Genomic DNA, 25,926 nt, shown 5'->3' on the forward strand with positions numbered 1-25,926 from the left:
ACGTTTTTCTTTCTTTTGTCATTTCCTTCGGCCGTGTGCCAGAATCGCGAGAGACTCGTTTTCAAGATCCTTTCGTTGCCGCGACACGGAATCTTTCTTTCGAACAAAAGGTCGATACGATCGAGTCGCTTGGAAATTTCGCACGACTTTTCCTTTCGTTGGAACAACGACTCCAAACTTGACTCGATCAACGTTCGTCTACGATACCGCTTTACGTTAAAGCGATCGCGTAATACGACGCGTTCTTACCAACAGACGAGATTCTAAACCGTGTGTCATCCGACTATTCGTAACGCTCTAGGAATTCGCGTTGTAAATCCCTGCCAACTATTTATAGAGCGTGTTTCGCATCTGCTTCGGAACGAAGTAGAAAAGTGCGAAAAAGAAAAAAGGAGGACGAAAGAAGCGATGTTTACACGCGACGAGGCGATAAAAAAATAAGAGTTATTGCACGGAACAGCGTGTCGTTGGAGCGTTACGTGTGCGCTACGAAACACGAAACAGCGAAGAGATCGATGCGATGGTCGGTTTGTTTGGCAAGCGTCGACGCTTCCTACCTCGAAACTTTCACGAGGATCGAGAATAATAATTATCCTTGCGTCGCGTCGGCTCGATATACCTGGCAGCTAGAAAATCACGGCCTATCCGTTAGTCGACGTAAAGAAAAAGCGAAAGAAAAGGGGAAGAAAAACGCGAAATGCCATCGGCTTTCGAAGAGCCCGCTCGATGTCCTCTACGGCGGAAACTGGTTTCGCCAGAGATTTCTTGTCGATCAAAAGGAAACGTTGTCTCTCGTTATCGGCAATCGCTTCCTGCCAGCAGGCTCGACCCGGACGACGCGTCAATCCTCTCGAAGGTCGCAATTCGATTTTACGAAAGTTTCCTATTTAATCGCGAAAAAATGACAAACCTTCGCGACGTTTCGTATCGGTACGACATTCATCGAAGCCTTACTGGTCGCCCTTTAAGAGAGTTAAGGGGATCAAGCGAGCGTTCTTTCGATAGCGAACTGTCTGAATTGCGCGTACCGCGTGTAATATCCTCGACTTCCACCTGTCGCGATGCTCTTTTCGAATCTTTTCGACGCGTCGGACTAACGAGACCATTTAAAAGATAACGTTATCGCCTCTCGACAGGTTAACCGACTAATCGACGATCGCGCTAATCGCGAGAACGATAAACGACCAATTATATCACTTTCCTCTTTAACCGAGAGCACGCTACTTCGTTTTCGATATGGAAAATATTACTCCGTCGCGAGATGTTCGTTATTCTACGCTTTGCAACTTACGATCTGCCGATCGTTGGTTTCGAGTTCGACTGCCAACCAAGACTTCTCTCGCTCGTTCCTGATCCGCGTTACCCGGTTTCGCGGCACGGAACAACGCGAATCCCTCGCGATTTCTTCGTCACGGTGCCACTTCCCGCAACGATTATTCCCCTACTCACCGTTCAATCGTCGATCGTGTTCATCGCTAAGAGAACGCCGAACCAGCTGGCTCCCGATACCGATATCCGACACCGTTCTGCCCGCGTGATTTCCTTCGTTTTTCCACGGAATCGTCCGTTTATCGAACAACGACCCACTGCGCGTACCTGTCACGATCGTTCGACGCAACCGTCGATCAAAAGTTCGCGGGATTTATCTGTTATACGCGACGTCGGACCAAGATGGAAGAAGTTGGTTCGCGATCACGTGGCCACGACAGGCGGAAATCGATGGTTCGACGTGCATTCGGGACAACGCGCCGTGCCGGACTGGCTCGCCAGTAGGCTGACTTTCTTCCACGCCGCGCCGCGGATCGCCCCTTTGATTACAAACACGGTCTACCGTCTCTGTTCCCCTTTCACCGTTTCTCTTTCTCTTACCTACCGGCTACGTTGTTCCTTCTTTGTTTCTCTATCGCGTGCCGTGTACCGTGTGCGTTCGTCGTCCGCCAGAGTGCCCCGTTCACTCAACCTCCTTTGGTCGCAGAGCTAAGCGCCCATCCGTTTCTCCCGCCTGATGCCCATCCGAGAGTCCCCTTCCCGATGCTTTTTCATCAATTTCGTTCTACCGGCCATTTCGAACTTGACTAATGCTGGACTCGGCGTTTTTACAAGGAACGTACCAAACGTCGAGACGGTTTCGTTGCCGCGAACTTTCGGCGCTCGACACCGGCACGAGCGATCCAATTTAACCCGTAGCCGTCATAACGCGAGCTTACCTGCATTTTTTCCTCGGTATTCTCCGCGATATGGATCGGTGATCCGACACGGGTCATTACGGGCGTTTGAATTTTATTTGATATAACGCGTTTACGGTCTTTACCGGAGAATTACACGGCTTGGATCTCACGATCGTCGACGAGTGGCTCGCTTCGCCGATGCGGCCTGCCAGCCGATCCGATCTAACGAGATTCCTGCGGTGTACCCGTCTATTAGCCTTCGCTTCCAATGCCAACCTCGCTGTTTCGGGAAAGAACACGGATTTTCTTCTCCTCCGATGATATTTATAGATCGCTTCAGAATCGAAAAGATTGTTTTCCTAGAAAAAAAAAAAGAAAAATAAAGAGGAAGAGAAAAAGAGTAGTTAGACGCGTTCGTTTTTCTCGACTCGCGAGAGAACGCGTCGACTAGGACATTCTGCGGCGTACCGACGTTCCATATTACCCTCGGACTTTCCATAACGATTAACTCGAAAGAAAAGTGCCGGAGGCGTACTCTCTGCGCGTCTCTTCTTCGTAGCCGTGTTATTACGGTTCGCGGTCTGTCTCGAACGCGTTAGCGTGTCTAGTCGTCCATCGATTCGACGAAGCGCGACCGCTTCGAGGTCGAGTACGAAGCTGACGAAAGCTGCGGGTTCGAACAACGACGAACGATTGAGCACGATTCGCAAAAGTTTCGGAGCCTTCCGTCCGCGACGAATTATCGCGTTGGGAAACGGGATACTCGAGTTACGTCGAATCGATTCTCACCGATATAGAGCTCCCGAGTAATCCTGTCAGACGTGTCCGACATACCACTGGCCCCCTTTGCGAAACCACAAATCCAGTACTCGTTCGCGGTAGCCGACGACCCGTTCCGTCGACCATTGACGTTTATCTCCCACCAGCCGAGCAACCGCCGTTGATTATTTAGCATTAGAGGCACTTTCGCCTCGCGGCGAAACCGTGCCGCTCGCTGGATACGCGACCGGGCGAAAACGACCGGAATGCCGGAAACGGAATTATGCAAAAGCCGCAGCGATGCAACGGCGAGACGAAAGCGCGAGTTCGAAAGCGGCGATGGCCGTGAGAATGTCGTCGCCTTCGAAGAGATCGCCACCGATTTCGACACCCCCTTCGAGCCTTCTTAATGGGATCGAATTCTTAACGGGGTTCCTCGCGGATCGTTCGCGATCTCGCAAGCTCTCGATCGATCGACGAACGAGGGGAAGGAGTAAGAATATACTGGTGGCCGACGATTCGTCGAACGGGAGTAACGACTGCGGGCCCATGGCGAGTTTTAACGGTATATTTCCATCGCACACCGGAGATCTGGGTTGCTGGAGCGACCGGGATCGCGCAAGGTGCGCTTGCCGCGTTATCAATTAAATATTTTGCATTTCTCCGTAACCTCGTGAACGCGTTGCGCTCCTCTGCTTGCTTTTGCTCGATCTTCGTTCGTTCGGGACAAGCAGGATTTAATCGTTTTCTTCATAAACAGCTTCGCGATTTCTGCCACGAATACGCGCGTATGTTGTACATTCGTTTTGACGACGCGATACACATTTCCATGATTGTCCGAAGAACCGTTTAAGTCCGGAATCTATGGCGATATAGAGGCAGCGATCGACCAACAGTTCGAGCAACGGTGCAGCATCGTTGCGTGCCGAGAATTTTACCTCGCGATACGTTTCCTGTTACGCTATGGTACATAGTGGCAATTTCGCGTATTTCACTCGACGATTAGGTTCGTCGCGTTCGAGGAGAAATTGCTCGATCGGAAAATCGAGAAAAATTTCTGGTTTAACGCTCGACGCGAACAGAGAATGATGCGGGAAAACGAAAAGGCAGCGTGGACTTTCGTGAAAGCGAATCTTTTTTTCGCGGATCGTTTCTCTCTTCTGTCTCTCTCTCTCTTTGTCTGTCTCTCTACTCGTCGTTCCTTTCGGAGAAAGAGCGAAGGCTGCTGCCTCCGGCGACGGAGCAAAAGGTATGCGGCAGGTGACTTTCCGATCGGAGCTGGTAGGTGTTTCGCGCGCATATTCCGAACGAGGACAACGATCTCTGCGTGCCTCGGATCCAAATCACGGTACCCTGTTTCTCTCTCGGCATTTTGCTAACCGTTGATAATTCGACTATTTTAAACCGTCTTCTCCAAAAAGTTTCATAATGTTGGAAACGCTTGGAAATTTCGTCTTGCCAGAAGAGTCGTAGCGTCGAGCATCGGTAACCGTTATTAAAACACTAGCCTCTCTTTTCTCGGCTCGATTTCACCGCGAAGCGACGACTCGCGTCGTTCCTCGACGTGAGTGTCGAAAAAAGGTAGAACGATCGGGGAAAAAAAGAGACGATCGTTTCCCTGGGAAGGACGCGTTTTCGAGGGTTAACGACCCTGAAATTTCGCGGACCTCGAGAAGCAGGTACACGGTATGGCGTGGCAAAACTGGCTAAAGAAAGACGAAGAGAACGAAACGAAAAGAAAAGAGAAAGACGAAGTCGAGATGGGTTCTGCGAGAGAAGTTGTAGCCACTACCTTTTGAACGGAGATAAAACGGGAGATGCTTCGAGGAACAGGTAGTAACGGTATCCACGGGTTCAGGCCATCTCTTCGGCCGTCTAACTTTGAATATCGCTTTTTCGGCAATGTTCGGCTTTAATAGCCTCTTATCTTCTTCGAGACGAAACTCTTCTGCGATATTCCTCTTCCATTTTCGTCTCGTTCTGACGAGACCGTATCTAATTAAATTCTCGTTTCTTCGCGCCTACCGACTCTTTCGTCGTTGTACGATCTGTTCGATCAGTTTTTCGGTGAAACAACGTAAGATGCGTCGACAAGAATCGGACACGAGCCGAGCAAGTGGATCGAACGCGTTGATCGATCGATCATCGGCTCGTGATCCGTGCACTTCTTAGTGTTCCGAAGTCCGGCAAGTGGTCAGAAATCTGAGTATGTTCTCCGTTTAAGCTGATTTTTCTTGCTTAATCACGCGTTCGCCGCAATTCCTTAACCTCTTTTTCGACTCGATCGAAGACGCGATCGTCGATTAACTGTACGTAGAACGATACGTGAAAATCGATGGACGATCGTTCGTGATTGGAATTCGTGGCGTTCCAATGGTAAAATCGTCATCGTGAAACAAGAGGATCGCAAAGGTCGCGACGATTCCGAGTCGTGACGCGAAAAGGCACGTTCTTGAAACGTGGAATCGAGGTCAGTCTCTCGGTGAACGGACTGCAGTTGCATGTCCCGAACATCCACGTGTGGGTGCACGGCCGAGGAAAGCACGGGATGTAAAATGACTATTGCTCTCTCTCTTTTTCTCTCTTTCCTTCTCCCCGACAATCCAACGTCGATTCGAGTTTCCGAAACTTTGTCAGGATCAGCGACACACAGTGGAGCAAGATTCCGCATCTCCGCAAAAAAGTGTTTTATTAAGAAATCTCGTATTTAGCGAATAAAATCCTGTCTTCGATACCGAAGACTATCCAAGAATAGGAGGGTAATTTTAGCGTATTCGATCGATAAAGCGGAAGATCCCGCGACGAAGGATCGACGAAGCGATCGATCACGAGGCGACGGAAAGATCGAACGAGGGATGATAGTTGGGAAACGAACGCGCGTAACGGCGCTTTCTTTTCGTTGCATCGAGAACGATAGTGAAAGCGAGCTATTAACGTTTCGTGTAAAAGGAAAGAAAAAGGAAAAAATAAACGTTCCTTGAAAATATTTCGAATGATTCCCTGTTCGCTCTCGAATCCGAACGATTCGAAGCGAGCAAGCAGCTGTTCTCCGTTATCGTTAACGTCGTTTCGAATAAACGGTCACGAAATACCGTAAAACCGAGAGAGGTTTCCACTTCTTTTTCTTTTTTTTCGTCGTGTTTAAATTTCGAGCTCGAACAATCGGCATGGTTTTCGGCATGGTTCAGTCCGCGATTTAGATAGTTCGAAAAGCGCCGGTTCAGGCAACATGGAACGCGTTCGCGTTACATTCGACTCGGTCAACAGCGAGACCGATCGAATACGCGGAAGGTGTATAAAAGGCGTCAGATGATTAGACAATCTTGTATCCGCGTATCGCAAGCTCTTTATTGACAAATAAATAGGACAATAATGTATATACAAAAAATAAATAAATAATAGGAAAAAACGTTCACCCGTCTAACGAACAAATATATGTCGGTCACCTCGACAAAAGAGGCACGTGTACTTAATAAGGAAATAAAAGAAACGAAAAGGGAACGAGCCGAGTCTATCGATTTACCGGGGAAAAAGGTGATAAGAAAACGATGATCCTTTACAACGGAGAGTAGGTACATCCTTTGCGAGGATACGGGGTGAAATAACAGGCTTGCGGTTTTCTCAATATTTTTCTCACGGGCTTAACGTAACAATACTAAGAGTACGATCGTCCCTTAACAAGTCGGATTATTAACAATACGCGATACGGTTTTTCTTTAAAATATTCTCTCGACTCTTGTCCTTATGCAAAATACAGTTCAGCGTAGAAAAACTTCGCCTACAAGATCCCTATAAAAATTAGTTTGTCAACTCCGAGGAAGTCGGGCTTGGGTGGGTAGTCTCTCTGTCCGTTTTTCGTCCAGTAAGACAAACGTGCGCGTACGCACTGGAATCGCGGATACGAAATATGATCAGGAAGTAGAATGAAATCACGGGATTAAACGTGTCGATGGAAAGGGAGGCGGGTGAAACGGCGAGAGAAAATGAACGAGAAAATAAGGAAATTAGATTTCCTTAGCCATTCGATTTTAGTTGAATCTCTGTACGGAGCATGCATCAATGTTTCCCTGATCGGTTTCGCAATCTAATATCGGGCTTGAGCAATCTAATATTGAGCAGTCGCGTGAGGAATCGATCTTGGACAGAACCGAGAGGCAAACTTTGCGCGTCGTCGAAACGAACTAAAACAAGTAAGGAATATAAAGTATGAATTCTGATCCTCGAGGACGAAATCTCGAAAGAAAAATGTCGTCGAATTTCGCCCGACCGTCGAACGTATCTCTAATATACTTCGCTTAAACGTAAATTGTCGCAAAAAAAAAAAAAAAAAAAAAAAAAAAGAGAAAAAGAAAAAAATCTTAGGTTACTCGTGTTACATCTATGACTAACCGTACGTAAATCGCAGAGTTAAAAGAGTACAAAGAAGAAACGGATAATGAAACGATACGAAATAGGAACAAGAGGACAGTCCTCGACGTGTATCATACTTATCATAAGATCCGTAAAGAGATCCGTAACGAGTCGATCTCTTCTGTCAAGAAAGGAAAAAATGAAGTAAACGAAAATACAGACGTTACTCGCGACATCTAATCGTTAGGTAAAAACTAAAGATAAAAGCTTCCGAAAACGAAGTAGCATGCGTGAAATAAGTGTTTCGAGAGTGACCAGTGATTCAGGAAATCAGGAAATGTTTCGATGAATCGAGGAATGAAATGTTTGTAGTTTTGCCGAGAAATTCGATACACGGCACATCGTACTACGATCAACGAACACTGGAACGTAATGTTCGACGGACAAACGATCGTGATCGATCGATCGCGACGCGTCGTCGGATCGATTCTCGCGGCGACGCTCGAATCGCGCGCGCTTACTTGCCGGGCACGAATGACGCTCGAACGGAGGGCCTGTGTTCCTGTTTCGCTGCGATCGCTAGCGTCGGATTTCGCGTACACGCACTCGCTCACGCGTCTACACATACCTCGTCAGTCATTCGTTTAAAACGTTAATCGTACACGGACACGCGTTTCGTCGCGTTTTCGTTTCATTCTCACGCATACCTTGCGCACTCGTCTCGCGTAATTGTACGTGCACGTTTCCTCTCAGTGCCAGCATATTTCTCCTTGATATACATATATACACATATACGTATATGTGTATAAATATATGCATATATATATATGTATATGTATAATGTATACGTTATATTACACCATCTCAAAACTATATGTATATAGGCCTAAGAAATTTCCTTTTTTTTCTTTTATAGCCACGAGCCGCCTTTTGTACGATACAGAGAGAATTCGTCGCTGCGTAGGAAACATTTCCGATTAATCTTACAGCGTCGTCGGCGTACGCGGATTTGCGAATGCCCGGGCACAAAGTGCGGGCGCGACCTAAGCGTTAACTGGTTTCTTTCTTTTTATCCGTGTAACACTAAATACTTCGAAATACGAGCGAGGCTTCACGAAAGTTTATAATACAATGACCAGTCACGCATGACCGAATTCCATTCGATCGATGGATCGGTTCGCGTTCCGTTCCTCTTTCTTATTAACTCAAAGCGTTCAGCGAGCGTGAGCTGCTACGAAAAAGAAGAAAAAGAAAGACGGTAAAGCTTCCGCGCGACGTCGACTCTTCTCTCGTCGGCTCCCGCTTCTTGGCACTTTAGTCTCGACGAGAAGAGAACGAACGTAGAACAGAGGATTCGATCGCGACGCAACGAGCCGAGCCGAGTCGCGCGTGCTTCGACGAGAAAAGGGTATAGCCGGATAAGGTGGTCAAATGTGCCCTTGAGTCGAATTTGAGATCCAACTCGTCAGTCGGTAGCATATCCCAAAAAAACACCTCACACCAAGTTTCAACCCCCTATCTCATCCGTGGGGGTAGTAAAAGGGAAAAAACGAAATTCCGGTTTTTGGCCCTTTTTGCCTATTTAATTTCGTACAAAAATTCTGAAAAAATTCTAAAACATTGAGGTCCAGATAGCGCATCTTACAGAATTTTTTCAGATTTTTTGATCGCAAACTGTAGTCGTGAAAAATCAAAAACCGAAAAAAAATCCGAAAAAATGCGATTTTTTAGTGAAGATGTCGGAGCACTACTTTTATATTAATGTGGTAGTTAGGTATTAGTACAACTATTATTCTCTAATTTTTTCAGATTTTTCGGTGAGGTGCGCCGTAGTTAAAAAAATCAAAAACCGATTTTTTCGCGCGAAAAACTAACTTCTGCTTTGAATTTTTATGCCATTTTCCCATAAAAGATGCATTAAGTAATTTTAAGAGGATTCACGTTCACACAATTGATCTATGGATTACAACAATGCAATTAACGTAATTAATTAGTTTTATGGTACGTTCTTTATATACTTAAATGTTTGAAGGGCTTTCAACAACATCGGTGGCGCAGCGGTTATGGCGTCTGACTCATAAACCGCTGCATACTTTTTTTGACGCGGGTTCGATCCCACCCGACCTTACATTTTTTTTTCTTTTTTTTTTTTTCTTTAAATTGTTAATTTTTTAAATTCTAATTATAGAACAATGAGTGTTACTTATTTAAAAACATTTCTAACGCACTTTAGAAATATTTCAAGGTTTGCTTTTTTTTAACTTGAAAAACTTTGACAACTTTAAATTCATATAAAAATAATTGTGGAACATTTTGATTATATATCTTAATTGTGCTACAAGTTTATAAATTTTCAGTTGAGTGCATATATCAGTACAATTTTTAAATACTTCATTTCTGGTAACTAAGTAATAGAATTATGTCTATTACTTGTTGTTATAAGCATTTTGTTAATCTTGAATAGTTGAAGATTAGGTTTTTTCCTACTCAGGTATCCGACCATTGTACGTCGGGATGTTGTAAACTTGATGTTTGAAAAATGGTTAATTCAATTCATCCTTGAAATAATCACGATGTACAATATTAAGCAAAATATGTCAAACAGAGCAAGTGATACCTGTTACAAATGAAGGCAGCAATGACGACGGATACATTTGACATAGTATTTCTTCAACAATGGAAAGTGATAAGTTACGAAAAATAAAATGTTTAAAAATAAAAATATGTAAAATCGTAGCACAATTAAGACATGTAATCAAAATACTTACAATTATTTTTATTTCAACAGGTAGTTGGGGCTTTACTGGATAGTCTGCGATTAACGTAGGAGTCCCACGCTAGTCTAAGAACATATAGACTGTGCGTAAATAAATCCTTTTCCCCAATGAAAAAAAAAAACAAACCTTGAAATATATCTAAAGTGCGTTAGAAATGTTTTTAAATAAGTAACACTCATTGTTCTATAATTAGAATTTAAAAAATTAACAATTTAAAGAAAAAAAAAAAAAGAAAAAAAAATGTAAGGTCGGGTGGGATCGAACCCGCGTCAAAAAAAGTATGCAGCGGTTTATGAGTCAGACGCCATAACCGCTGCGCCACCGATGTTGTTGAAAGCCCTTCAAACATTTAAGTATATAAAGAACGTACCATAAAACTAATTAATTACGTTAATTGCATTGTTGTAATCCATAGATCAATTGTGTGAACGTGAATCCTCTTAAAATTACTTAATGCATCTTTTATGGGAAAATGGCATAAAAATTCAAAGCAGAAGTTAGTTTTTCGCGCGAAAAAATCGGTTTTTGATTTTTTTAACTACGGCGCACCTCACCGAAAAATCTGAAAAAATTAGAGAATAATAGTTGTACTAATACCTAACTACCACATTAATATAAAAGTAGTGCTCCGACATCTTCACTAAAAAATCGCATTTTTTCGGATTTTTTTTCGGTTTTTGATTTTTCACGACTACAGTTTGCGATCAAAAAATCTGAAAAAATTCTGTAAGATGCGCTATCTGGACCTCAATGTTTTAGAATTTTTTCAGAATTTTTGTACGAAATTAAATAGGCAAAAAGGGCCAAAAACCGGAATTTCGTTTTTTCCCTTTTACTACCCCCACGGATGAGATAGGGGGTTGAAACTTGGTGTGAGGTGTTTTTTTGGGATATGCTACCGACTGACGAGTTGGATCTCAAATTCGACTCAAGGGCACATTTGACCACCTTATCCGGCTATACCCTTTCTTGGAAAGAAGATCGACGTTGAACCGAGTCTAGATCGCGCTCTCCTTCGCGCGTTACGTGTTTTGTACGATTCTCGTTGCTTCGACCAAAACGTACGGCGATGCGTTCAAGCATGTTAATTAGAATAGATTAGGTATTTGGTATTAGGTCGTTGGTGCTCGAATCTTGTTATAGCGGTCAGGCTATACCGATCGTGCCGGCGGAAAAGAACGTTCCGCGAGGTCGATACCACCCTACGAACAACGAACACGGATGCCATCAATCCGCGGACGAATCGAATTTCATTTTTCTTGTCCGACACGTAAAAAAAAAAAAAAAAAAAAAATTCCTACTTTTCGTTTTCTTCTCGTTACTCGCGTGTTCCTACGAATCGTAACGATTCTTCGGGAGAAAGGTCGCATATCTTGTACGGACACTAGGATTACCGGTTCGAATATTCGCGGTCATCTCGCGAGTCAACGGTTCCGATGAACACTCGACGAGGCGTGAACCGAAGGTGAATAGAAAAAAGAAACGAACGAACGAAAGAAAAACAAAGGAGAATAGCCGTTGCGGAGAGACGAGAAAATACGTATATACATATACACGTGTATGGAACTTCTACCATTTCGTTCGATAACGTTTAACTTACTCAGCGAATACGGGCGTAATAAATGGGATTAGCTAATCAGTCTTCTGTATTAGAGGCTCGTTAACGTCTACATTCAACCGCGTATCGCGTTGCTCGCGATCGATTCTTTCCTCTTGGCTGCATCTAGGGGTTTTCGTCGACGTACGTACACTGTACACGTTCTCGCGAATCGAACGATCCCTCGTCCAATCAGAATTTCTATCGATACGTTTGCGGTAGTCGCACGGCAGGCACGAGAAAATTCGTACTCGTTCTTGCTCTTTTTCGCTTTCGATTCGCTCGCGTTAGCACCAATGAAGAAGAGCAAGAAAGATCGAGGACATACCGCGAACGATTCTATTGCACGATTTCGAGGAGTAAAATAGAGAGATTTTCGTTGAACGAATCGAGTCGCCAGAACGGGACGAGGTTCCTCGTGGCCAAACGGAAAAGAAAAAGCGACCGATAACTCCTGAATTCGAGCGATTCGGATCACGTCAAATCGAACGAGCGATCGAGAATCGCGACCAATCGTATATACACTATATGCTCTCCCCCAAACGAACATAATCTTAATCTATAATGTACGATAGCGTAAAAAGCCTATAACCGTACAAAATGGCAATTAAGCGCGTTCGATCGTAAAATAGTCGCTGCGTCGTCGCTTAATCGTCACTTTGGAAAATTCTCTAAGGCGGTGCGAACGAAAGGAAGCGAATGTTTTCCTCGTTGCTTGGTCGTCTCGAATCCGTCTCGTTTTCGGGTCGCGCCTTCTTCCGTTGTCGTAACAAAAAGGCAGTGTCTGCTGTTGCGAACGAGCATGGACGCGCGGAAAATCGGAGGTTTTCCGCGAAAGCGACAGGACACGATTACACCAGGAGACAGAGAGAGGAAGACGACGATTCGTCGATACGTGTTCCCGCGAAAACAGACCCGTTTACTCGGGGGATAAAAATATGAACGAAACATCGTCGCGTCCAAGAGTTTAAAAAGATACAACTTACGAATAATATATGTTCCGATTCTACAGGGCGTCAGAGCTCGTGCCCGAGTCTGTGCAGAACACGCCGCCCGTTCGAGATCGAGTTCTTTCTCCTTCTCGTCCTGGGAGATTTAAAAGGAAACATCGTTGCACAGACACTGCTTCTTTGAAACGTTCGATCGATCATGGAAATACGAAATATCGTGGTTCTCTGGGGAATTCGCTCCCGAAATCCTGCTGCCGTGAACGCGAGATTACGTGGTTGCACCTCCGATGTAACCATTATTTAAATTCTCTGATTTGTTCGTAAAGTCAGAATCGGAGAATGTTTCTTTCTTTTCGAGTCTATTGTCCACGTCAATGGCGTCCATAGAAGGGAAATCAACTCGTAATGGCATTGTTTCTCTCTTGTTGACGGCGGGCAGGATTTCGGGGCTACCGTTCTCATAGTCCGGAAGATTCGCTAGTCTGGATGAATTCGGGCTACTCAGAAAGCTTCGTTTGCCTGTGCTCTTCGGGCTGGCTGATCTGTTGCCGGTCGACAGTTGGCTTAGGTTGCTGCGCGACACGCTCTTGGCTGTCGCGAAAGGCGAACTCTTCACGGACTTGAAACTGTCCTCGACGAAGGGCAAGTTCAACGCGTCTTTCCCGGAAATGACCGAATCCGCGGAGACACCGTCGAAATCGTCGAAGACAGCCTTCAAAGGCACGTTCGAGGAATTGAAATCTTGGCAAGTGGCGGTCGCTTTCGAGTTTTCGCCGTAAGAGTCCGCTCTATAACGAGGACTGAAGCTGTTCTTCACGATGCTGGGCTCGAAGCTTGCGAAGTCTCCGAAATGTTGCCGTAACGGAGAGTCTTCCTCGTCTTCCGCGTCCTCGTCTTGAGAATCCTGTAACGCGGTCAATCCCAGGTGTCTGGAAATTTTCGAACGATCGGCTGTACGATACAAACACGATTTCCATGAGGTTTGACGAAATCCGTGGACGAAAAATATTATTACTCACTGATCAATTTGCGGCGACGTCGATCTGTTCTGGTTCCTAGCGTCGATTCCCTTCGAACTGTGGTAGAAACTGACCAGCTTGAAACTATCCGAATCGATGTGTTTCAGCAACATGGTCGCGATGTCCATGAACGTGGGTCGTTCGGCAGCTTTGTGCCTCCAGGTACGTTTCATCAGTTCGTACAACAACTCGGGGCAATTTTCCGGTCTTTCCATGACACCGCCCTCGATCACGTATCGCAAAACCTGTGAAAATTAAAACACCGGTCGAAAACAAAAATTGGACGGTTCTAAATAGATCTCGTTATCGTCACCGAGAAAGACAACGACGAGCGTACCTGATCGTTCGATAAACCTTGATAAGGCTGCGACGCGAAAGTCACCATCTCCCACAGCACGACCCCGTAACTCCACACGTCCGAACGGCTACTGAACATGCCATCTTTCAAGCTCTCCGGCGCCATCCATCTGACCGGCAGAAATCCTTTGCTTCCCTTCCGATAATAATCCGTCTCGTAGATGTCTCTGGTCATTCCGAAGTCGCCCACTTTCACGGTCAGATCCTCGGCGACCATGCAATTGCGAGCTGCCAGGTCTCTGTGCACGAACTTCTTGGTGGAAAGATAAGCCATGCCGTCGGCTATCTCTATCGCCATCTGCAGTATTCGGTCCAATTTCGGTGGCACGTTCGCGTTCTCGCAAGTGTCCGGTCTGTGACTTCTCAGATACGTTTTCAAATCACCGTTAACCATCAATTCCATGATGACCAAAGTCGGTTGACCGCGCGTTACCACGCCTAACAATTTCACCACGTGATGAGCGTCGAAACCCCTGCAAGAGAAAAAGACGATCAGCATTTTCGGCAACGCCGAAAACAACGCGGTTCTCGTTACGAGAACACCGGTTACGACTACTCACTTCATCACGGAGGCCTCGTTCAAGAACTCGATACGTTCCCGATCGGTCGCGTCCTTGTTCACCGTCTTCACGGCGCACCGTACTTCCGGTTTACCCTCTACGATGTCTCTGGCTATTCCCTCGTACACCATACCGAACGAACCGTTGCCCAACGACCGGAGCAGCTCTATCTTCTCCCTGGGCACCTCCCACTCGTCCAACACGTACGGGGGGCTAACGTATTCCGGATTCACCGTGGCGATCAGCGTCACGTTCGACGCGTTTCTCGCGTACTTTCGTTTGTACACGTAGAACGAGCCGAAACTGAGAAACATCACAGTCCCGCACAACAGCAGCCAGAAGATCAGCCAGAATACACCTATCGTGTTTCGTTCCTCGATGTAAAAATACTTGACCTGCGTATAGTCACCATAACCCGCCAAACTGGTAGCTCGAACCTTCACGGAATAGTTACCGGATGGCAATTCTTTCAGAACGTACGAATTGCCCTCTTTCGTGAAATCTCGTCTGGTGATGCAGACTACCGTTGGATTGTACTGCAACAGAAGTAAATGTCTTTCGCTCGTACTCGTTCCGTTTCGTCGTAAAAGACAAAAGAAAAAAGAAAAAAAGAAACGTCGATTTCCGACATCTCTTTCGACAATTTATCTGTAACTCACGGTTAAAATGTCGACTCTTTTGTATTCGATTTGATAGGTGATGATGAGACCGTTCGGTTGCGGCGGTTCGTCCCATTGAAGCGTGACCATCGTGAGACTGTTGTTCTCGCCGGATATACTCATCTTGAACGTATTCGGGGGAATATTATCAGCAGACTTCATCGGCAGCGTACGATAGGTTCTCATGCTCTTGGTCGAGCACTTCTTGTACGTGTCGTTCATTTCCTGCGCTCTACACGCCTGCACCTCGATGATGTAGGCGGCGAAGTGGCGCAGATTCTTCATCACGAACGAGAGATTCGTACTGGGCACTAGACGCTCGAACACCACGTACGTGCCGTTCTCCATCTTGTCCACGATGGGCTGAAGGAATTTCGAACAGATCGAAAATATGATATGCGAACGCTAAAGAAATTATCGAGAATAATCGCAGGAGCGTACTCTACCTGATCCGACGGTTTCGACGTTTTCGAAGACGAATACGATATTTGATCGAGCTCGCGTTTTCTTCTGCTGGACGACTTCCGCTTCACGTACACCTGATTGTGCAGCGCGTCCTCGAAAGCGATCGAACTGGACGCCTCCTTTTCGCGCAAAGACTGATCGGTTTCTCGATCCGCGCACTCGCACGTTCCCGTTTCCGGCGTCACGCTCTGCTCTTTCTCCTCCTCCATTCGCTTCCTTTCTTCTTCCGCGAGCGAGATCGCTTTTTTGTCCGGCAACAACATGGCTGAAACATCCGATTGTCGTACGTTAGTAAACGAGTTCTTCCAAGTCGAGCGTCGATATTATCGCGTGAAGCGTGAAAAATTTACTCACGTTCCTCGCAATAGTTTCTCTGGTCGATGAAGTTGGGATCGTCCGGTTCCCATCGGCCAAAGATTCGATAGTGCGTCAAATTTCCGTTCTTGTGGAGCGGCGGTAACCAAGACATGTGGAGTTCGTTGCTCGAATTACTCCATGTATTGAGAGATAACGGCGAGCTAGGAGCATCCGGCATCGTCCTGAAGTACGTCAACTTGCTCTGCGCACCCGACTTCTCCGTGGCGATGGAGTAAGTCTTGACGTAATAAGCGTACTGCGTGTAGGGCTTCAGTCGGGACAGGTAGTGCGCGTGTATGTTCCTCTTCTGTTGGCCGATCGACTTCGACCCGTTGATCGGCGGGCTGTCGGCGTTGCTGTTGGTGTTGCTGCCGGCGGGTACGTCGTCCACTTTCCATCCGTCGCCGCCGCACGCGTCCCGTCCGTCGTACATCGTGACATTTTGGTTCGGTGCCTCGATGAAGTAGACCACGTAACCCAGCAAGGATCTCACGTCGTGATGAACGAATGGCTCCCACTCGATCACCGCGCCATACGCCGACTTCTTTCCGACCCTGGTCTTTAGCTCGGTCACGTTGCAGGCCACCTTGTCGCCGTTGCTGTTCGGCGCCACCTCGTAGTCCGTGAAAGGAGCCACGCCCGCTTTTTCTCGCAGCATCTCGATCTTGTAAAGGCACAGCTTCGGATTCAAGTGGAAGAAAATCTTGCCAGGCCCGTCTTTCGAGAGTATCTTGATGTCCCGATGCCAGCTCCAGTCCCACAGTTCTTGGAGATTCTGATTGTCCATCACGAGCAAAGAGTATTTCGAGTTGTTGATTTCGTTGCCTCGTATCACCCGCAAGTTTTTCAGGAAATTCAACGATATCAGCGGAAAGCTACGCACGATCTTCAGATAACCGTCGATCTCCTCGATCGTACTCAGACTGTCTTCGAGCTCTTTCACGATATTTTTACCGCCGCGTATTTGGATCACGAGGCTGCCGGTTATGCGGGTGCAGCCACGAAGTTGCTGTGCCGTCGCGATGCTATCCACGAAGTCGCCGGCGCACTCTTTCTGACAAGGCCCTTCGCACTTTTTGCACGAACCTTTGCCGTTCGTCTCTTCGTCCATGTAGCCTGGCGGACATTCTATCACGCAGCTACCGTTAAATGGCTTGTACGGGTAATTCTTTATGTTGTACGCCGACTCGAGCGGTTTTCTCGTCCGAAGACACGTGTCCTCGTCGATGCATCGATAATCCATGAACTCGAGCGTGCCGTTCGGACAGTGTTCGCTGCATTCCTTGTTCCCGGTCAGCACGTCCTTGCACACGGCGCAATCGCGATTCGTTGGGCCGGTACACGTGCCCAGGCACGACTTGTGACAACATTTCCCCGTGTCGTCGCAAGCGTTGTTCTCGCATTTTCCATCGCAAGCTGAAATCGAAAAATCCATCGATCCGGTTAGACGAAAAATCTTTTCCCGTTTTTCACCGGTCTAACTTTCTACCCGATTGGACGTTATCGCGGATGATCGTGCTCTCTTCGAAAGGAAAGGCAAAATTATGAACGATCGCGCAAAAATATCGCGTTTCCAGATAAACGAGTTTACGTCGAGCGCGAGTAATTTATCGATATCTTCGATAAACGCGTCGATTCCGATCTATACGACGAATTATCCGAAAGACGAAAGCGAGCAAAATAATAGAAGGATCGTTACTTCGTTGGCAATGTTGCTGATTCCAACAGAGGAACTCGTCCGGATTCGTCGAACTTTGTGGACAGTGTTTCTCGCACACCGGGCAACCGTTCTTTGGATTGTTTCCCTGCAAACGGACAAAGTAGTTATGAATTTTTTTGAAAAACGATATCGACGATATCGTAATGTTCGTACGAGCATACATACGATTATAAAGGATAAATTAGAGGCTTGGCGCCAGACGGCCAAATTCTCGTCGTTAACCAAACAACACGGAAGTGAAAAATTCCTTAACTCCCGAATAGGCTTTAGAGTCGTACAGCTTCGGATCGATACGTCTGGCGCCTTCTATTATTTATTTTTATCCCCGCGTCCGACTATTTCCTTCGTCGCCTTAACGAAAACATTTATTTCCATACGTTCTCTTGTCCCCTTAGCTTTTCTTCTAGCCCTTAAGCTCGGGTTCCTTCTAATTTGCTTCTCGACGCCTTTCGTTGCACCGTACGAATTACCATTTCATCGCGCGAACAAACGAAATAATGACTGTTCGAAATGACGCGATTAAAAATCGTATCGCGCTTCTCTTTTTTTTTCGAACGAACAATAAGTAAGCCTCGACGCGTCGTTCTCGTCTCGTTAAAAAGCTCGAAACGCTCCGACGAACCCTCGACCCTCGACGCGTTCGAATTTTTTCCACCGCCAGCCGGTAACTAATTAACCCTTTGACCCGGTCACGTTTCATCGATCAGTTCTCGTGACCGTTCTTCCATCCAACTACTGCACAACGTGGCGAAATTTTTCGACGAATCTTTCACACCGTGTGCCTGCTACGACGATCCTCCGAATCGCATCGAATTCGTAACCCGTTGCTTTATTTTCTAAACTATGAAAAATGTCGATCGTTATTTGTTATTTCTTTCAACCCGTTTCAAGCGTATTACGGTATCGCGGCTTTGCCGACATTGCGATCAACGGTTCGTTCGATATATACGCGATTGCTTCGCGTCGATTAATCGATGGATTACGCGTTTGCAGAGAGACCGAACGGAAACATCGAACAGATTCGTCTCGCGGAAAAGCTACGAGTACACGCGACGTTGTAATACGGCGTAATACGCGTCGATGTCGGGGAAATCAATACAGGACCTCGATGTACGAGCTGGTCGCGCATGCAGATCGTGAACGAAACGGTCGCCCATTGCATTTCAATTAGCGAACGATCGAAATTTTAATAAAACTTTCCGATTAAAGGGGGGGCGGGGTGGTTTGCCGTTCAGCGCGACTCGTTCATCCGCGCTTTTTCATTAAATTCGCGAGTTCGTTCTCGCGCAGAAAATAATTCGGAACGTGAGTCGAGCGTAATTCCTCCGTTCTCGATACTTAACGCGTTGACGGTTCGTGGCTTCGAATCTCGAAACGTTAGATAGCATCCTATCGGAGCTGATCTCTTCGGAGAGATCCGGGTTCGACGCGGGTTCAGCGATTCGAACGAAAACGACGCGATCCACCTTGTTCGCGAACAACGCGACCACGATATTATTACCCTGCCACCGAGGACGGTCGGTCGGCCTACGCGCCAGAAATAGTCTGTCGCGATCGGAGCCAGCAGCGATTCACTCGGTTACGCTGGAACCGGCTGATATTATCGCTTTCTGCCGGTTCAAGTGGTCGCGTCGCGTCCGGAAGCGATCGGCCCTGAACGAAACGATAGTCGCAAAAAGCCGCATTTTCGACGTTTCTCGTGGACAGTGGAAACGTTCTCCAACTTGCGCGTTCGAAACGATCGGTGTCGCGATTATTTACCGTTGGCCAAATGGAATTGTTTACGGACACGAGGGGCTAGGCGTGGCGAGACGTCGCAACGATGCCAAGGAAACGGTTCGTTGCTCCTTCGCCGGAATAATAGAGCCATGTATAGGATAGAAGCTTTTTGCCAAGACGGTTACTCGATCGGTGCCAGAAGGAACCGTCGTTAACCGCGATCGCGATTTCTTACCGCGCTACGATGCTGCCAAAAGTGGACAGAATTGCTCCCTAAACGTCGTATCGCAGCGCGTTCTGCGCTGCTCGCTACAAATTTCTCGTTCGATCGATTCGTTTGATCCGTAAGAACGCGTACTTACCGAGATTACGTTCTCTCCTTTGCCAGCCTTAGCTATCAAGTCCCAGTCGATCGTGTCCACGTAACAAAGCGCAGGATTCTTTTCGAACCGAACCGAACCCCGCACGATGGTCGTCAGACTGTGAAGTCCGATTTCTTGCAAATTCATCATCTCGAACGCGACCAGGGCATAGTTGATGAACAAAGAATGGCCACGAATGACGGTCAGGTTAGGAAATAATCGACCGATGCTCCGCAATCCCTTTACTCTGCAACCAAACAGCACCGACAAAGGTCAAAAGTAAATACCTAAACGCTATGCCGTAAACCGTGAAAAGTAGCCAAGAAGGACCGTTCAGAGACGCTATTACTATCTTCCTTACCTTAGTAAAGCTTACCTGTACAACAACAAGTATCCGGTGATCTCCTTCAACTCCGGAAACGAAATGTTCACGAACTCCGACGGTTCGGCATTGTCAATTAGTAAAATTTGTACGAATCCTTCGACTAGTCGGCATCCCTTTAGTCTCGAGAAATGATGCACATAGTTTCTTATATCTATACTTTGGCACACTGTAACAAACGAAAAACGCGCGTTAACGAAACATCTTGTAAAATAGATCGAATCTTTTCGTTTCTTCTCGAACACGAACGCGAATCGTCGATTACGATTCGTTTAACGCCGCAGCGGCACGGGGAAACGAAACTCACCGCCTAAAGGCAAGGTCGAGCAACCTTGTCTTTTAACCCGACTAGATCGCTGATATCCGTATCGCGTACCCTTCCCTTCGTACTACTCTCTCTCTCTCTCTATCTCTCTCTGATCCGACGAAACCGAATCAATTTCAACGTACGAGTTATTAGAACGATTCCAAGGATCTCCGCGATTACGGGCCGCGTCTTAGAACGACTCGTTCGTCGCACGAATAGGCGATTATCCAACGAGTACACACGATTCGCGTGTAATCGTAATTTTCGTCGTAAAAGCGTATCTTCGAAACGATCGAGTCCTGATCCCGTGGCAAAGGCACGAGGTAACCCGAAGAGTTAGCCAGGAACGCCGAATCAGCCGAAGAATTAAGGAGCTTGGGAACGCTCGTGGAGGAATTATCGCGATTGGACGTCGTTGGAATGCGCGAAGAGAAGGAACGTGTTCGTCCACGTGCGGACGGACGGTATCGTTTGCCGGCCCCGACCGTGATAGACGTTCGTCGCTACTCGTTACGTCCTAACCTGGAACGAACCATCGTCCACTTCGAACCACGCTCGATCGTAACGGAACGAGCGCTAAAAATACCTACGCCAACGACGACTGGCATTGGGATAATAAACACGGATAGCCACGCGATCGTTATTGGTCACCCCGTGGTCCCGCGTTTACCGCGTTTACCGCGTTCATCGCGGATCCGCTCTGCTCAACGATAACGTTCCTTCTCCGGATATACTCGGTTCTTCCTATTCGCGCACGTTCTCCGCGTAAACAAGGCTAACGCGCTGATTCTTCGTTCGAAAGGTCGAAACTCTGTTCGATAAATCAACTATCGACTCGCGTGGACGCTTTCCTAATTACGAGACTTCCTCCGTCTCGTTCCCGATAACGAATAACTGCGTTGTTCGCGAAAAATCGAGGAAACGAATCGAAATACAGAAGCAGAAATCGACCGCGTGTGGCATTCCTGGACCACCCGAAAGAAGAATCGTATCGGACGGGCAAGTTTCGGCGTTGGCCGTAGCAACGCCCACGTGGACGCCCACTTAGCGTTTTCGTCATCGAACGATTCGCGATAATAATGCCCCTCGTTATAACGACCAACGAAAAATCCCGACCGTCGCGTTATCCGATTCTCTAGAGTCTAGAGAAACGCGAACGGTAGAATCTGAACGGAACTCGAACGTCGCGATCATTTGTCACGCTACGATCGATCGTGTGTTCATAATGAATCAGCGAATCGCTGCCACGCGCCGTCCTAGCTCGGCTTCGGTTATCGTCTCGCGATCCACCGATTGACCGATAAAAGAATAACGAAGGAATCGGTCGATCGACTATTAGATGCCGACCACGCGTCGATAACGCGACTTTCAAACGATTCGTACCCTTACGTACGTACCTCGGAGTCGCCTCGTGTCGCGATAAACAGCGTTATTGTTTTTATAGTTGAAATACCGTCGAGTTAACGAAAAGCAACGTATCGTATCGCGTCGATTCGCGGCACGCGATAGATTATTTTTCCTGGTGCGCGGCCAGAATTCGATTCCGTGCGAAAGACGACACCTCGAACGCGAGAAAACGAAGAAACGCGTCGAGGAAGCGCTTTGGATCGGATTTAGCGATTTCAGCTAGACGAAGGAGTCGCGTAACGTTAATCGCGACTCTTCCCTCCTGTACGGATTTTTCCTTTCGACCACGGTCTACATCAGCGCGGAATATACGTAACAGTTTTCGAAACGTTTCGCGACTTTCTAACGCGAAACGACCACTTACGCGAAATCGGACGACTAATCGATACGCGTTCGCGTAAAAAGGATATCTACGCGGATCGTGTTTCGCTCATCGAATCGAATTTTAACGAAACCGAATCTTGACGAGTCGAAATCTATCGAGAAATCTTCTCTCTTTGCCGCGCACGAATTAATCCGAAAATAAGTAAAAAACTACTTTCCAATCTACTACTTTCAAATGATTTAATACCGTGACACGAACTAACACGAGCAACCAGTTTTCCCAGATACTGTTATCAGAATTGCTAATGGCGAGCCGAAGTAAATAAAATTCCTTTTCTAGATTCGTATGTCGATTCGTTTTATCGATTCGGTCGGACGATAGGCCAAAATCGTGCATTTTATTCCCTTGCAGGAGAGTACCTTTCGATCTCTAAGGAACTATCGATTCCTGTAATTATCGTTTGTCAACGTAGTTTGATCGTGGGAAATCTACATGGCCCCAAATCGTTAATATCGTCGTTAAATCGTTCGGATCTTCCTTTCGGTTGGTCGAGATCAGGGAATAACTTTTATAGGGAATAATAACGGTGCACGGATCGAAATTGCCGTTAATATTACCAGCAATTACGCGCTATAAAATTCGCTAACACTGTACGCAATCAGCGATAAACCGGATACCTAACGGCGCCCAGAATTTAGCGTGGTAATACTTAATGCACGGCCTCGAGAACCTATCTGGCCGAATCCGGTTTGCCCTTCTTCCATTTTTCGCTGATTCTTTGCCGCGGCTCGAAACTCGGAAAAACTCCTTTCCGACTTTCTCGGAATCATCTCGTCGTCGTAAGTTGCTGTTGGAGGCACGGCTCGAATGTTTCACGGGGCTTTCGGTTGTCCAGATCCAGTGTGTAGAGGAAAAAGGGAGAAGAGAGAGAGAGAGCGGTTCGACAATTAAAACGCTTTGTCTTTTTTTTAATCCGTGGACAGTGATCGCAGCCAGGTTTTTTTATCGGCATCGCGATGTTCCTTCGATAGCCTCCACGAGGTTGTCGACTCCGCGAAACCTAACGAGTTTCTTTCTGTAGGGTCGGCTCTCGACTAATTGTGCCGGTGAGAAGGTTCGTTTGTACGCGGGCCACCGCGCAAACCGATCGCGAGAAATATCGAAACGCGATCGCTCTACGTCCAATTTTACGCTCGATGTTTCGATCACGCAAAACGTAGTCCGTTCGCGATATTTACGAGCAACCTCTCAAACCGAATGCAATAATTAAGACCAACGCAGATTCGACCAGAGACTATAAGATAATCGGCGTTACGGTTACCTTGGTTCCGTATTACATCGAGAATACGCTTACGGAAGGATTAACGAGCGGATTATACGGTGACCTATGATACGGTACTATTTAGAGTCGAGCAGGGTTAAAAATAAACGTAGTGGCATCGAGAAAGAGGCTCCCAATGGGGTCGATCGAATCGTTGACGCGATCTACTGAAACAGTAGCGACACTGCTACTATCGCGGACCTCTCTCTGGAGTCTATTTTAACAGCGTCTCTTCTCTCCAACCCCCCTTTACGATCGAGCAACACGGAGGTTAAACTCTACTTTTTGCGCGGTATTCTTTTATAAATAAACCACTTACGCGCACTCGTTACTTCGAACGGAAAAAAGGAGACCGTTGTACTTTCTTCGATCGAGTTCGTTTTAACGCTTTTTCGTCGGCCAATATCGCGTACGCGACCCCACCGAGCAGAGAATCGACGCCGTTCCTCGGCTGTCAAATAAACAGATCGCGCGTTTCCGTACAGTCCATCAACCTTTCGCGAAACGGAGACCGTGCGCGCGATCGCTAGCTCGATCGATTCGTCGTCGATCTCTCGAGGGTAACAACGCTTCGCGAAATTCTTTTCCGCGATCGTTTCGGATCGTTCGGTACCGTTTCTCTCTTTCTCTCCGCGCGTTACGAGAAGCCTCGACGTATTTACATTCTCCTTGATACACCGAAGCGGACGGCGGTTCTATTAACGGAGTCGTTAGCAGGTGTAAGCCAGTTAGAGAAGGGCGCACCGACAACTCGCTCTATCGGCACGCGCGAGTACAACGAAATCGTTGTCCGCCATATTGCAATTAACGGAGATATACGCCGGCTAGTGGGAGGAGATTGCCGTCGGTTAAAAATGAACAAAAGGCTCGCAATGGACTTACATCGCATTCCAGACGTTCTCTTCAAGGTTATCAACCGTTCACCCAAAGATCGAAGCTTACGCTTACGGTACAGTCCGAGCGCGAAATTCGCTTCGTGCCCTTCGTACGGGCTAATTCCTTAAGCGGGGGCTCTTAAACATCGTTGCCGAAACAACGATACAGGAATTTACGAATTCTGACCGGAACGGTAAGTACGTACGCTCGTGTTTCGCAAACTTCCCGTACGCGAAGGTAACTCGCTTCGAAACCCGATACAATGCGCGATACGCGATTCCACGGAGTTAGCTACAAAGTGGCTTCGACCGGCTGTTCGGTGCGGTTTCCGAGAACCCTTGCGAGCAGTCGATACCTAGCCGCCATTTTCTAGCCAGGAATTTTCTACAGCAGGCCCCGCGTACCGGTTCGTCGATGATTCAGCGTCCCTCGGCTTATTTGTTCGCGAGAAACACTCTCGTCGACCGGATAATTCTTCCGTTCGCGAATCGATTCTTCGATCCAACCTTTCGATCGGACGTTCTCGGATTATCCGACTTAGAGCGGCGTATCGTAACGAGGTTATCGTCCCAACTACGATTTTACCGTCGAAAAAGGAATTTCCGATCGTATTCTCGATACGGTTTCGTGCTCGGCGACTCGGGGCGAAATTTGTGCGAAGTCGCGCAGACATCGCGTCGCGCGACGTTTCTAGCTTTCGTGCGGCGCCCCGACGCTGCCTTCCGGTCTCTGTCACGATTTAACGAGCCGAAAGCACGAGAATGTAACACGGCTCTAATTTATACGGTCCCCTTTTTCGAGTCCGTTCTTCTGTCCCGAGATCCGACAGAATCGTCGACACGCGACCACGCCGCCGACTCGTCTCGCTCTTAAATTCCATCGGCCGAAAAGAATGCTATCGGCTTAATTTTTAATCGGAACCGTTCGAGCCTTACGATAGAATACGAGGGCCATTAGCGGGGAACGAGATCGATTCGGCAGCTCGCAACAGCAACGTATTAAATCGGATTTGCGCGCGGAGCACGGGAAGCGGCGTGTTCGCGCGAGCGAACCACAACACAAACGAGGTCGTCGACCTTGGCCAGCCGATGACCGTAGGGCCAGGTGGAGCGAGTCGATGGGGGTCTTCCACGAGCGTCTTCTGTTGGGCGTTTCAACGATACCGGAAGTTGCCGTCTAGACGTTGCCTTTTTTTCCCCTTCTTCCTTCGGTTACTACCATCGACTCCGTGGCCATCTTGCGTTTCGCCACTGAAATTTCTGCGACTCGTATCGCGATCGAGATACAAAGCGATCAAGATGAACGATCTCTATTTTTCTCGTAACGTTTCCTTTTCGTTCAACGTGTTCGTTCAACGTCGCGTCCGACGAGGAAAAAAAAAAGCGCGATGACGACGCTCGCGGAACACGCGGCTGATCGGATATTTCCTTTCGAGGGCGTTCGACTACGCTCCGTTACACCCTTTTGCTATGCCGATCGCCTGTATTTA

The 25,926-nt window shown here is 47.2% G+C and overlaps 2 protein-coding genes across 11 annotated transcripts in view; both read right to left on the reverse strand.

Moving 5' to 3' along the window:
- The window catches only part of bbg (PDZ domain-containing protein big bang), a 29,997-nt gene extending 27,853 nt beyond the window's left edge, over positions 1-2,144 (reverse strand). For 2 of the 4 annotated variants that reach the window (XM_012281122.2, XM_012281121.2), the window contains exon 1: positions 1,450-1,771. The gene's annotated coding sequence lies outside the window, so the exon portion shown is untranslated. The other 2 variants (XM_076537725.1, XM_076537724.1) reach the window with 2 other exon arrangements.
- A 4,106-nt stretch (positions 2,145-6,250) lies between these two features.
- The window catches only part of InR-2 (insulin-like receptor-like), a 36,911-nt gene continuing 17,235 nt past the window's right edge, over positions 6,251-25,926 (reverse strand). For 4 of the 7 annotated variants that reach the window (XM_076537731.1, XM_076537727.1, XM_076537729.1 and 1 more), the window contains 10 exons: positions 20,196-20,370; positions 19,820-20,066; positions 17,718-17,823; positions 16,016-17,434; positions 15,643-15,926; positions 15,197-15,559; positions 14,538-15,073; positions 13,958-14,450; positions 13,621-13,865; positions 6,251-13,530 (listed from right to left, as the gene is read on the reverse strand). In XM_076537731.1, coding sequence (XP_076393846.1) covers positions 12,870-13,530; positions 13,621-13,865; positions 13,958-14,450; positions 14,538-15,073; positions 15,197-15,559; positions 15,643-15,926; positions 16,016-17,434; positions 17,718-17,823; positions 19,820-19,969 — 4,257 coding nt within the window. In that variant the 5' untranslated portion in view covers positions 19,970-20,066; positions 20,196-20,370 and the 3' untranslated portion in view covers positions 6,251-12,869. Of the gene's footprint in view, positions 13,553-13,620; positions 13,866-13,957; positions 14,451-14,537; positions 15,074-15,196; positions 15,560-15,642; positions 15,927-16,015; positions 17,435-17,717; positions 17,824-19,819; positions 20,067-20,180; positions 20,371-25,926 lie in introns of all 7 variants that reach the window. The other 3 variants (XM_012281132.2, XM_012281134.2, XM_012281133.2) reach the window with 3 other exon arrangements.

The sequence above is a fragment of the Megachile rotundata genome, chromosome 12 (genome assembly GCF_050947335.1).
Source record: "Megachile rotundata isolate GNS110a chromosome 12, iyMegRotu1, whole genome shotgun sequence".
Classification (NCBI taxonomy): Eukaryota; Metazoa; Arthropoda; class Insecta; order Hymenoptera; family Megachilidae; genus Megachile; species Megachile rotundata.